Source organism: Falco peregrinus, chromosome 14, assembly GCF_023634155.1.
Source record: "Falco peregrinus isolate bFalPer1 chromosome 14, bFalPer1.pri, whole genome shotgun sequence".
Lineage (NCBI taxonomy): Eukaryota > Metazoa > Chordata > Aves > Falconiformes > Falconidae > Falco > Falco peregrinus.
The window spans coordinates 379,776-392,099 of record NC_073734.1 but is presented as its reverse complement, the minus strand read 5'-3'; the positions used below and the strand labels follow the sequence as shown (position 1 = coordinate 392,099).

At 55.9% G+C, this 12,324-nt stretch overlaps 1 protein-coding gene and 1 pseudogene across 1 annotated transcript; both read right to left on the bottom strand.

Moving 5' to 3' along the window:
* Positions 1–1,780, bottom strand: part of LOC129785675 (hydrocephalus-inducing protein homolog) — a 67,500-nt pseudogene extending 65,720 nt beyond the window's left edge.
* Positions 1,781–10,706: 8,926 nt separating this feature from the next.
* Positions 10,707–11,698, bottom strand: LOC129785634 (T-cell activation Rho GTPase-activating protein-like; the record flags this gene model as incomplete). Its single annotated transcript, XM_055818576.1, has 4 exons — positions 10,707–10,842; positions 11,052–11,161; positions 11,246–11,407; positions 11,639–11,698. Coding segments are annotated over 4 exons (468 nt in total), but the record flags the coding sequence as incomplete, so codon positions are not given.
* Positions 11,699–12,324: the final 626 nt, after the last annotated feature.

Genomic DNA, 12,324 nt, shown 5'->3' with positions numbered 1-12,324 from the left:
GTTCGACAGAGACTACACCAAACCAAGGGCTGGCTATTTCAGCAGGAAGGTGGGAAATTGCAAGCTTGCATCCTTGTGGCCCGCCCCAGCCTTCCCCCAGTATCATGCTTTAGCCGCAGTAGCTCATCTCCAGCAAAAGCCACCAACTTCAACAGAGGTTGTTTATATGGGCTTAGCGCAGGTCAGGACTTCAACATCTCACTGGGGAAAAATGTTTTACCTTTCCCCCAGCAGAAGGAACTCCACACCGGCAGCAGTCTGAAACAACAACAGGACTTAGTCACCAAGGCATTTAGATAAGCTGGAGGCAAGCCTGTCACAAGCACGCGCTCTCTTCAAACGTCACATCAAACAGCAAGGAAAAGGGCAAGAAAAGGCTACCTTACGATGGGAGGCTTCGCTCATGTCTAGAATCTGGATAATCTGGGGTCGACGCATCTCCCGAGTGCTGGCCAGCCTCTGCTTGGTGGTAAGAGACATCTCCTTCAGGAGGGCAGAGGGAGTCAGCTGAAATGCAAAACACCAGCAAGAGCTACAGAACTGCCTTTATTCAGAAAGGCTTTTCTTCTTCAAGAGCCACCGATGAATGATTTGTGATCATAGCCGCTAGGATAGTCCTGGAAGTCCCATAACTACCTGTTGAAATATTTACCATTAGTAAATTAATGATAGAGAGTGCAATACACATGCTCCAAACAAGTAGCTTTGTCCCGTTAGCTTCTCCTTCGTGATTTGATGTGACATGTTGGGGGTTTTGCTCTTCGGGCATTTGTTTCCTTTCCAGTTTGGCCGGAGTGAGCCAGTGACCTTTGAAAAAGGTTGGGAGGAGTTACCAGAAATCCCTTAACTCCACCCTTGCACAACGCTCACAACCACCACACATGTGGAGATGTCACTGCTGGGTGAGTCAGGAAAGCAGAAAATCAGTGTTGTGCCAAGACTGAGGTGGAGAGGAATGGCTCCAAGTTTTAGTTATCTCTTTTGAATTAGCACTTGTTTTCTCTGTTTGGGCCTCCGAGACCCCTCCACAGAAGTATGCAAAGGTATCTCCTCGACAGAGCTTCAGCACCAGGTCATCTTCAGCCAAGTGAGCTCTGGTCAGCAAAGGGCTGTCTGAGGATGGGGAGGAGGAATTGCCCTGACTCCGCTGCTGTCTGCAGCGCTGGATCTGTGCTCCACACGGGATACGGGACAGAACAACTGTTTTGGAACCTGTTCCATCTGGGACCAGCCATACCTCTCGAAACCTTCAAGCAGAGTTTGAGCAGCCCACCACGTGCCCAGCTGCCTGGAGGGCAGGTATGGTCAGAGCAGCGCTGGCAAGCATCCCGAGGTGACAAAACGTTACTGCCCACACAAAGGGGGCGGAGAGAAGCACACGCTCACGCTTCAGCTATTCCGGTGCAATGCCCGGCACGTTCATTTAAATGGCTCCAGTGGCACATCCAGACACAACTCTGGACTTCCCCTGAAGCAGCACACAGTCCATCCCCTACCGCACCATGGTCACCACCTCCGACAGAAGCATGGCAGCAGAGAGACGGGGAGGTGGTGTCCAGCTTCACAGTGCTGCCAGACAACAGGAGGGGCAGGTAGAGGAAGGACGCGGGGGCAGTTTCCAGCCTTACACAGCTCCTACCTGGCCGCAGCAGGTACTTACAGTTGCAGGCTTCTCTGTCCCTCTGGCTAGCTTCGGCTTACGAGGCACTACCACTTGGCTCGGGAATCTACCAGCCATCCTGGAGGACCCCGTGAACCAGCGGGGCTTTCCAGTGGCCATGCCTCAGTTGACCTGCAAGGAACAGCAACGGGACTTGGAAAACCCAGCATCCCCTTCCATGGCAGACCCAAAGGAGACAGCTGTGTCTCCGGGCTGTGGCTCCTTCATAACTGGAGAGCAGCCGGCATCCCCACCCTGTTTCATAACTAGACCATATTTCAGTGGCAGAGTTAAGACTGATAGAAGTAAAAGCCCAGAACAAACACTCCAAAACAGCCTTTTGCTGTGGGCGCAGTCCCACAAGCCACAAACACACGTCAAAGACTGCTGCCACTTCTCATCTTCTCCCCCTCTTCCATGTATTTTGGAACTATTTGCTGGAATTATTATCCAAATCTCTATTAATACCCAAACTGTCCTTTATTACTCTTTAAAAGTTTTTTGGTGGGAACAATGTCACTTCACTGCTTCATTTTGCAAAAACAGCTGACCCGATGTGACTTTGTGCCTGACCCTACTAAGTGCTCAGACTATTATGAACAACCTTACACCCAGGGATCGCTGCTGCCCCAAGCATCAAAATCAGACTGCTCTCCTACTTTGCAAACCAAACGCCCATCCTTTGTGCAAGGAGCTTGGTGATGTTTTTAACTAAGGGACCATAGAGTTCAACACTCTGATTAACAACTATGGTTTCTCAAAGCTAATTTGGTTAGGTTACAAAACTTATCCAGCAAATATGACTCCTTCCAGGCATGAAATTACCATGCCCAAGAGCCTTTCTCCATGGAGAATGAGGGCCTTATTTTTTTCACTTACTAACACCCAAACTCTAGGCTCCCTACAGGCATGAAAAGCTGTAGCAGCAGAAATAAAAGCATGAAACCATTAAAGTCGCATGAGCAATTAGCTCAAATAGAAATACAACAGATGTGACAGCTTGGCCACTTCAGGCTATCCTAATGGCAGTTCCTCTCAAGCATCCTTATCCTGCAGGCAGCGTGGCTTAACAGGTCCATGGGCCATCCTTCTTCTATCACCAGCCTGCTGACAACCTCCCCATCTGTCTCTCAAAAAGTGGGTGTGCAAGAAAGGGAAAGAAAACACCCCCAGAAAGTGGGTCTCAAGCACCGACAAAAGTCAAAGGTGAGTATGTACAGCATTTACTAAGCACTACTTTGGACGAGAAATCGTTTCCCCTCCCTTTCTGGCTAACTGGACCAAGGAACAGATGGATGTCCCCACCTCTTTTTTTTCTGGGACTTGAAAGACCAGTGGCCTCAAACCCAGCTCTACCCTAAAATTATTTTACATCCGGACAATAAGTAAAAAATCACAGATCCTACCCCCTCCTGCTTCCTCCTGTTCCACATCGTTTTTCTTCATGTGGACTTGCTGTACACAGCTAGACACCATTCTATGCAAAGACCACCATTCCCTTCCCCTCAAGTTTGACCCACATCCTGCAAACGAGGCAATACTTTCAGCTCATTACTCCCGAAACAGCTACAGCATTGCGCATGTTCACGGTACCAGGCCCTTCATAGTTTCAGGGAACAACAGGGTTGCCATTTCCTTTTGTCCTTGCCGGGAACATGAGAGAACAGCACGGTCCTACGGACACAAGGGCATGCTGCAGCTGGAGCTCGGATTGAAAGCCAGAAATAACTATTCGTTAAGAGAGAAATCTAATGGGGATGATACAACACTAATCTGGGTATCAGTGCTTTATTACTGGGTCTTGAGAGTAACTGGATTATTTCTTTCAATTTTCTAACTATAATTTCACTTCACTTGAAACTAATCCTGCTCATCATGCCCACACCAGTTATTTCCAGAGGGCTTCCAGTCTGCATGCCCCCATACCAGTCCAGCAGCTTCCCCTACCCTCTAGCCCCAGAGTTAGGCACTTCCACAGCCCCACTTCCCTGGAGCCTGCAGGGACCAGCCTCCTGCATTAGGAGGAAAGCAGCAGAACTAAGAAAGCAGCCACATTCTCCTGCGGGGGCAGGACAAAACAGCAACCGCAACACAGCCCACCTCCAGCCACCACCCCTGGCTGCTGCACGGGGAGCTCCATCTTCCCACCTCAGAGAGCCCTTCACCCCCCCCAGAAATTAAGGACAGACTGCAACTGCCCCTCTGCTCCAGGCTCAGGGCACAGACGGCTCGGGCACCTCGACTGTGGGTTCAGAGCATGAACGCCCCAACCCTGGGCAGGGGAACCAGCTGCGCCAGGACACAACAGCTACCATCACCTCAGAAAAGCAATGAGGAAATATACCCAGGGCTGGGGTACAATTCCTGACGTGTCTCAGGAAACCCACATGTGCCAGAGCAGGGTGCCAAGCTCCAGCCCCCTCCCCCACGCTCCCTTTACTCCAGTACCTACTACTATGTACTGCTCTGCTTTTGTGCTGTGCCTCACATGGCTGCCAGGGCAGGGTGAGAAGCAGCAAGAGAATTCCTGCCTGGCACCTTCTCCAGGGGAGCAGCGCTGCACTTTGCCAAGGTGAGGTTTTTTGGCTCTGCATGATTTCAAATGTGAGGGGTCTGTTTTCTCACCACAGAAAGCAGGGAGCAGAACTTTTGTGCTGTACCTCACATGGCTGCCAGGGCACGGTGAGAAACAGCAAAACAATTCCTTCCTAGCATCTTCTCCAGGGGAGCAGCGCTGCGCTTTCCCAAGGTGATTTTTTTGTTCTGTGAATGATTCCAAGTATGAGAGGTCAAATTTCTCAGAACAGAATGCATGGAGCTGAACTTTTGTGCTGTTCCTCTCATGGCTGCCAGGGCACGGTGGGAAACAGCAAGAGAATTCCTACCTGGGATCTTCTCACTATGTCCTTGCAGCCACGTCAGGCACAGCAGAAAAGTTCGGCACCCTTCTCTCTGTGGTGAGAAACTGGACGCCTTTACATTGGCAATCATGCAGGGCCCCAAAGAGTCACCTTGGCAAAGTGCTGCACTGTCCCCCTGGAGAAGGTGCCAGGCAGGAATTCTCTTGCTGCTTCTCACCCTGCCCTGGCAGCCATGTGAGGCACAGCACTCAAGTTCTGCTCCCTGCTTTGCGTGGTGATAAAATTGACCCCAAAATTTTGCACTCATGCAGAACCAGAGCTGACCTTGACATAAGTGCAGCACTGTTCCCCCCTGGAGAAGGTGCCGGGAAGGAATTCTTTTGCTGCTTCTCACCCTGCCCTGGCAGCCATGTGAGGCACAGCACAAAAGTTCTGCTCCCTGCTTCCTGTGGTGAGCAAAACTGACCCTTCAAAGCTGCAACCGTTAAGAGCCCAAAAAAGGCACCTTGGGAAAGTGCAGCACTCCTCCCATAAAGAAGGTACCAGGACAAAATTTTCTTGCTGTTCTCACCCTGCCCTGGCAGCCATGCGAGGCACAGCACAAAAGTTCTGCTCCCTGCTTTCTGTGGTGAGAAAATGGAACCAATGTTTTTGCACTCCTGTAGAGCCAAAAGAAAAAAATATATCTTGGGAAAGTGCAGCACTGCCCCCCTGGAGAAGGTGCCAGGCAGGAATTCTCTTGCTGCTTCTCGCCCTGCTGTGGCAGCCATGTGAGGCACAGCACAAAAGTGCTGCTCCCTGCTTCCTGTGGTGAGAAAACTGACCTCTTTTCAGTGGCAATCATGCACAGAAAAAAAAAATAATCACCTTAAAGCGCAGCGCTGCTTACCTGGAGAAGATGCCAGGCAGGAATTCTCTTGCTGCTTCTCACCCTGCCCGGGCAGCCATGTGAGGCACAGCACAAATGTTCTGATCTCTGCTTTCTGTGGTGATAAAATTGATCCTTCAGAATTGCAATGGTTAAAAGCCCAAAAAATCACCTTGGGAAAGTACAGCACTCCTCCCATAAAGAAGGTACCAGGAAAAAATTCTCTTGCTGTTCTCTACCCTGCACTTGCAGCCATGTGAGGAACAGCACAAAAGTTCTTCTCCCTGCTTTCTGTGATGAGAAAATGGAACCAAAGTTTTTGCACTCCTGCAGAGCCAAAAGAAAAAATATATCTTGGGAAAGTGCAGCAGTGCTCCCCTGGAGAAGGTGCCAGGAAGGAATTCTCTTGCTGCTTCTCACCCTGCCCTGGCAGCCATGTGAGGCACAGCACAAAAGTTCTGCTCCCCGCTTTCTGTGGTGAGAAAATTGACCAAAACCTTGTGCACTCATGCAGAACCAGAGCTCACCTCAGCAAAGTGCAGCACGGCTCCCTGGAGAAGGTGCCAGGCAGGAATTCTCTTGCTGCTTCTCACCCTGCCCGGGCAGCCATGTGAGTCCCAGCAGAAAAGTGCTGCTCCCTGCTTTCTGTGGTGAGAACATTGACCCTTCAGAGTTGCAGTCGTTAAGAGCCAATAAAAATCATCTTGGGAAAGTGCAGCCCTGCCCCCCTGGAGAACATGCCAGAAAGGAATTCTCTTGCTGCTTCTCACCCTGCCCGGGCAGCCATGTGAGTCAGCCCTAAAGTTCTGCTCCCTGCTTTCTGTGGTGAGAAAATTGACCAAAACCTTCTGCACTCATGCAGAACCAGGGCTCACCTTGTGAAAGTGCAGCACGGCTCCCCTGGAGAAGGTGCCAGGAAGGAATTCTCTTGCTGCTTCTCACCCTGCCCTGGCAGCCATGTGAGGCACAGCACAAAAGTGCTGCTCCCTGCTTTCTAAAGTCAGCAAAATTGACTGTCCACAGTTGCACTGATGTAGAGATAAGACTTTCTTACTCAAAAGCAAAACCCAGGAAACCACGTACCCCTGGGAACCCCCTTGTCCTTCCGTGTGGCTGGTGACTTCCCATGGCTCTTCCACAAGGCAGGACAGATAACCACGAATTTGGAAGCCCACGTTAGTTCAAGTACACTTAGTCCTCTGACAGTCACTACTTATGGGCCAGCGGTCCTCTCACCCCTCCACAGATCTGCCTGTTAGTCCTCTAGCAGTCATTCTCCATGGAGGGACCACAAGTCCTCCACACCTACCCACCAGCTCACCAGAAATGAGTCAGACCACGCCAGAAGTGACACTGCCTGACCTGCAGGAGATCTATTAGACCAGTAACGATGGTTTCAAGACAGAAAAAACACCACCATCCACCAGCACAGCAGAAAAACCACCAGAAGAAACTTCGTACACAAACCAAAGGCACCCATCCGTACTGTACAAAGGAAAAAAAAGCTGAAAAAGGCACTCTCCACAAAAAAAACCACCACATAGATCACAAGATAAGATAAAAATGCCATAACCCCAGGAACGCAGGGCCAACAAACACAGATTCTGTCCATAACAATAACACACTTTGACACTAACTCGCTTGACCTCTGGCATACCATAACCTTGTTGCCGCCAAACCCCAGCACACTGTAGCCCTAAGGCAACACAAAATGGAACACAAAGTCCCTGGAGATCTCCGCCAGGGCTTTCAGGTGCTCCCTGACCTCAAGTATCACAACCTTCAAGAGAGAACAAGATGGAGGCAGCAGGACAACACCGCCATGCGTCTTCACACCCTGGAAAAGGGCCTGAGATAAACGCTCCTGGGCAGAGAGGCTGAGGCACTCGGAGGCTTTGAGCCAGCCCTCCACCACCACAGGGCTTCAGCTCATCATTTCTGTGTCAGAGCCACCAGGCAGGTGGCCCCATCCTCCCTGAGAGACCGCTCAGGGCACCTGTACCCAGCTCCAGGGGGCTGGACACACAGCCTCGGATCCATGGGGGGAGGGGCGCTTTAATCCTGGGAGCAGGATTTCTGACAGTGCCCCTGAGGAGGAAAGCCTCCTCAGGCCTGGAAGCCTGAGAGACATCCCTGCGCTGCTCCACATGTCACCAAAAACAGGGGCTGAGGAAGGCTGCTTTGGGGCCCGTCGAGGGAACCAGCTCCCCTGGGCTGCTCTGCGGCCACCGGCTGCCGTTGCTGTCGCGCGGGTCTCAGTGCTGCTCTGCAGTCGGCCGTCACCTCCCCGCGGGACACTCCCCAGCGCAGCACACGTCTGCACTGGCTCTCCCTGGGGACAAAGATCACAAGCGAGGGATGGGCTTGGCTTTGCCCCCAGTCCCAGGCTGCCCCCAGAGAGACCTGCCACCCCCGCCCCAGCTGTGCGATGTGGGCACCACGTACAGCTGCAGCTGTGGGTCAGGGCAGCTGTGGGCAGGGGGCAGGCCCCGTGGCGGTGCCCCCGGCGCTGGCAGCAGGCAGAGCTGGGGAGAGCGAGGGGCAGCCCAGGGCAGCCGGCAGCCGGCGGCGGGGCCCGGCAGGGTGCAGCACCCTCAGCAATGCCCGGCTCCTTGCGCCTCGGCCCCAGGGCTGCAGCGCAGGGCTGGCCCCAGCCGGGGCTGGGCTGGGAACAGCCAGGCAGGGCCCCTGGCACCCCGGCACGCACCTGCTCCCTGCGTGGGGCGGCCTGGTCCTTTGCAATCGACCCCGTGGCACCCAGAGAAGAGCCCTGCCCTGGGCCTGAGCCATCGCTGCAGGGATGAGGCCTTCCTCGGCGTCCGTCCCTCAAATCCCTCCCTCCGGCCCCCACGGTCCGTCCCTAAAACACTTCCCCTCGCCCCCGGTCCCTGCTGGCCCTGAAGGCTGGCCACAGCACTTGGTTTCAAGCCTGAGCTGGTCATGTCATGGCTGTTCTGGAATGTGGTACAGTGAAAGGAGAGACTGAAATGGCAAATTTTTCCCCCCAGGGCGGTCAAATGCTGGCAGAGGTTGCCCAAGGAGGTTGTGCAGTCTCTGTCCTTGGGGATCTTCAAAGGCCAAGGGCACACAGTTCTCAGCAACCTGCTCGAGGCGAGCGTGCTGGAGCAGAGGGCTTGGCCCAGAGACCTCCACGGGTCCCTTCCAACCCCCCCTCCTGTGTGGCTCTGTGCTTTGCTTTTCCTCCTAAAGCCCCTCAGCTCAGCCCCAATGCCCGCTGGAAAGGGTGCTGGGGCAAGGGACCATCCCAATCTCCTCCCCGAGGGTCCACCCCAGCACAAGCGCTCCCCACTCCACAAGACCCTATGGCAGACACAGTCAGGAGAGGGAAAAGATTCTTTTATTGTCAACAGCAGCTGCAGGGGCCCAGGAGTCACAGCGGTTCAGCCGGTGAAAATCAGTCGGCACCTGCAACGACAGAGTCAGAAAGCTCTGATAAGCCCCCAGAGGCAGGAAGAGGCAGGATTTGGTTCCCCCCTCTTTGGGGGACGCTGTTTCCGAGGAATTCCTCATGGCCCAGAAGGGACAGCTCTTGCTGGCCTCCACTCGAGGCCGGCTCCGGTGCCTTCTCCCCAGGGGTGATGTCCCTAGGGAGCTGTGCGTGCGCAGGGATGCTGACAGTGCCCCTGTGCCGCGCAGCAGGGCTCGACGGGGAGCCCCCGGGGAGCTGCCGTGGGGCTCATCCCAAACCCTGCTCAGCACCAGCCCTCGCCGGCCCTTGCCAGCCAGCTGGGCTGACTTAGGGCCGTGTTCAGGGCTGGGAAAGATGGGCAGCAGCGCGTGGTACGCACCTGGCCTTCCTGACGTGCTGCACCTTCCTGCATTTTCTCAGGTTTGGGTCCACAAAGTCATTTCCTCTCTTCTCCTTTTTATTTGTGCTTGGCTGTCCCTCTCCTCTGCCCAGGCTTCTTTTCTCTTCCTTTTCCTTGACTTTTCCTTCTCCTGGTGGGAGCCTGCAAACCTTTCCATCCCACAGCGTGATGAGATGGGGAAAGCCCCAAGCCCCTGCAGCGAGCTCTCAGGTCAGGCAAGGGGAGCTCTTCCTACCTGGTTTCCTGGGGCAGGCTGGTCAGTTGTGGCAGGCGTGCCAGGGACTCTGCCGTGCCCTCGGGGGTGCCTGGAGGCAAATCTGGAGGTGCCTAAACCAGAAACTTGGGAGGTAACGGGTGGCAAGTGACAGCCTGGGGTAGTGAGGGCCTGACTGCCAAATTGCTGTATGAGCTCTACAGAGGAGATGCTGGTTTGCATCGTGCACATTTTGCACAGTCCAGCCAACGCAGCCTAGACTTGATGAAGCTGCGACGGAGTAGGATTTGAGCAAAAGCCCTCTCAAGGTGGCAGCTACTCCTTTCTGTCCTTTTGTGGGTATTTTGTAGGTATGTTTTGTTTGATGAAGCAGATCATACTTCATGAAGTGCGTTCCAGAAACAGCCTTTCCAGTTTTCCTTAGCACGCACCACTCTGGGGGGAGAGGAGGAACCCCAAAGGCACAAGAGAGCGGCTGCCAGGAGGAGGCCCAGCGGCTGCTTGGCCTCCCGGGAAATTACTGTCCCACCTGAGACACGTTGCCCCAGCGTCTGTGGAGCTGCCGTACCTCTGCCGCTTTGGGCCCTGCCCCTGTGTCTCCCCCAGCTCCGCTGTCGATGCCCAGCAGAGAGGCGGCTGCATGCAGAAAGGCTTTTGCCGGATGCTGGGTCTCTGCTGTGCCTGCAGGGCCACTTTGCTCTTCGCACCGCAGCTCTGGAAAGCAAAAGCACGTGCAGCAGCGCGACTTCTTGGAAGTCAAGAACACCTAAGCAAAGCCCAGCCGAGCCCTACACCACTTGTCTCGTCAGCGTTGAGGTTTCTGGCATCCCAAGCCCCAGTGTCTGTGACAAGCCTCAGTCCCGCCTCCTACCTGTGCCCCTGTCCATGGGTGCTGGCACCTCCTCGGCTGATGGAGGGGAGAGGCCGGCCACCTCCTCCCCAAAGATGTCCACGCAGTTTTCAATGAGAAACTCCACCAGCACGTTCACCTGCAGACATGAAAGCCTTGGTCTCAAGCCAGGTGCCTGCAGACGTGTCAAGCAGCCTTTCCCACTGCTGACCCTTCGTCTGCGCAGGCGGCTGCGGCTGGGGGTTGCTCTTCCAGGCACCCAGCCCACCAGCACTGGCCCAAGGGAGGAGGCAGCCAGGGACCTCGCAACAGCCAAGCTCCGATGGGCCGGGAAGGCAGCACTGGCTGCTGGGTAGGGCGTACCTTCTCGGTCACCGCCAGCATGGCCTGCAGCGGGAGCAGGTCCTCGTTGGGTGGGCTCAGCAGGTTGGGCCCGACGCAGATGGCCAGGTTGCTGCAGCTCATTCTGCTGGTGGCTGCGTTGTGGCCGATGTGCTGCAGCAGGGCCATCAGCCGCTTCAGGAGGAGGAGGTTGGCCGCAGGCAACTTGTCAGCCACCCTGAGGGAAGAGGAAGACAAGGCTGATGAAGCAGAGGGTGCCCACAGCCGTCCCCGCAGCTGGCCCCAGGCGGGTGGGAGCCAGCGGCCGTGTTGCACAGCTTTGCAGCTGCCCGAAAAGACAGCTTTCTGAGGAGCCCGTGCCTTTGCAGGCAGGTCCCAGAACTCTCCCGGTCCCTGCTCACCAGGCAGGCTGCTGCCCACACTTACGCTTTCAGCTCCTCCACCTTGGCCTGCTTGCTGGCCCTCTCCATGGCTGCCATCCAGTCCTCGTAGAGGTCGACGACGAGGAGCTTGGTGGGGATGCTTCGCAGGAAGTCCTGCAATGCCAAGGGCTGCAGGTGAGCCTTTGAACGCTGCAGGCCAGCCAGGAGCTCCTCCAGCTGCACGTCAGAAGTGCTCACCTTCAAGATGACGGCCAGCAGCAGCGCAGGCTGGCTTCCTACGTCGATGTCCTTGCCGCGGTCCAGGGCCTCGCGCAGCTGCCGAAGCTCTGTCCCACCGGCAGCTCTGCGGAATATCCCCTCCGTTGCTGGTCCTTGCTGGCGCAGGACAGCCAGCAGCTCCTGCAGGAGAGGCAGGAGGCCACTTGCTTGGCTGAAGAACCAAGCGGTGGCAAGGACCAGAGCTCTGCCCCAGACGTGGTTGCCTAAGCGCCACAAAGGGTCTGGGACCAGAAGCAGGTTCTGGGGGTGCAGAGCCCAGTGCCCTGTCCCCGCAGCTGCTGGGGACACGCAGGCCCTCTCCAGAGCAGCCGGAGGGAGGGCTGGGGACCCCGTCTGTCCAGGCTGGCTTACCTGGATGGGCCGGGGCAGCGTGTTGTCCTCCCCACAGAGGGCTGCCAGGGGCTGCCCAAAGAGCGCCCTGCTGCAGCTGGAGCCCGCCTGCCCTGGCGCCTGGGCAGCGGCCGGGGTGCGCCGCAGGGCGAAGGGCCAGGGCAGCCCCATCCTCCTCCTGCTGGTGCTGCTCCCGCTGCTGCTCCCTCCTGCTGCAGAGGAAAACAGAGTAAGACACCACCAATGGAGACCCCAGGCCAGCGGTCCCAGCGCCTGCCCTGCCCTGCGCTGCCCTGCCGGCAGCACGGTGCTGTGTGGTGCGGCAGGATGGGCAGGGAGGCAGCAGCTGGAACCGCGGCTGTGGCTCGGAGGTGTTGACTTAGAGGCTCTTGAGAGCCATCGTGCCACGGGGTCAGCCTGTGCCAGCCTTCGCCCTGCCCTCCTGCAAGCTGCGGGCAGCAGCAGAGGCTCCGTGTCCCCGCAGAAGCATATCCAGCAGGCACTGCCCAGCAGTTGTCCTTGTCCGTCCAGGTGACATCCTTCCGTGGGCTGCCCAACCTGCATGGCGACACTCGGGGACAAGTGAGCACAGCATTGCAGGAGGTTGCCTTGCTTTCCCAAACTCACCTGGTGCGGGGCAAAGTCCCCCTGCGTTTGCAGATGGGGCCGTCGCAGGCCCTTGCTTGGGATGAGCCTGCAAGAACCAA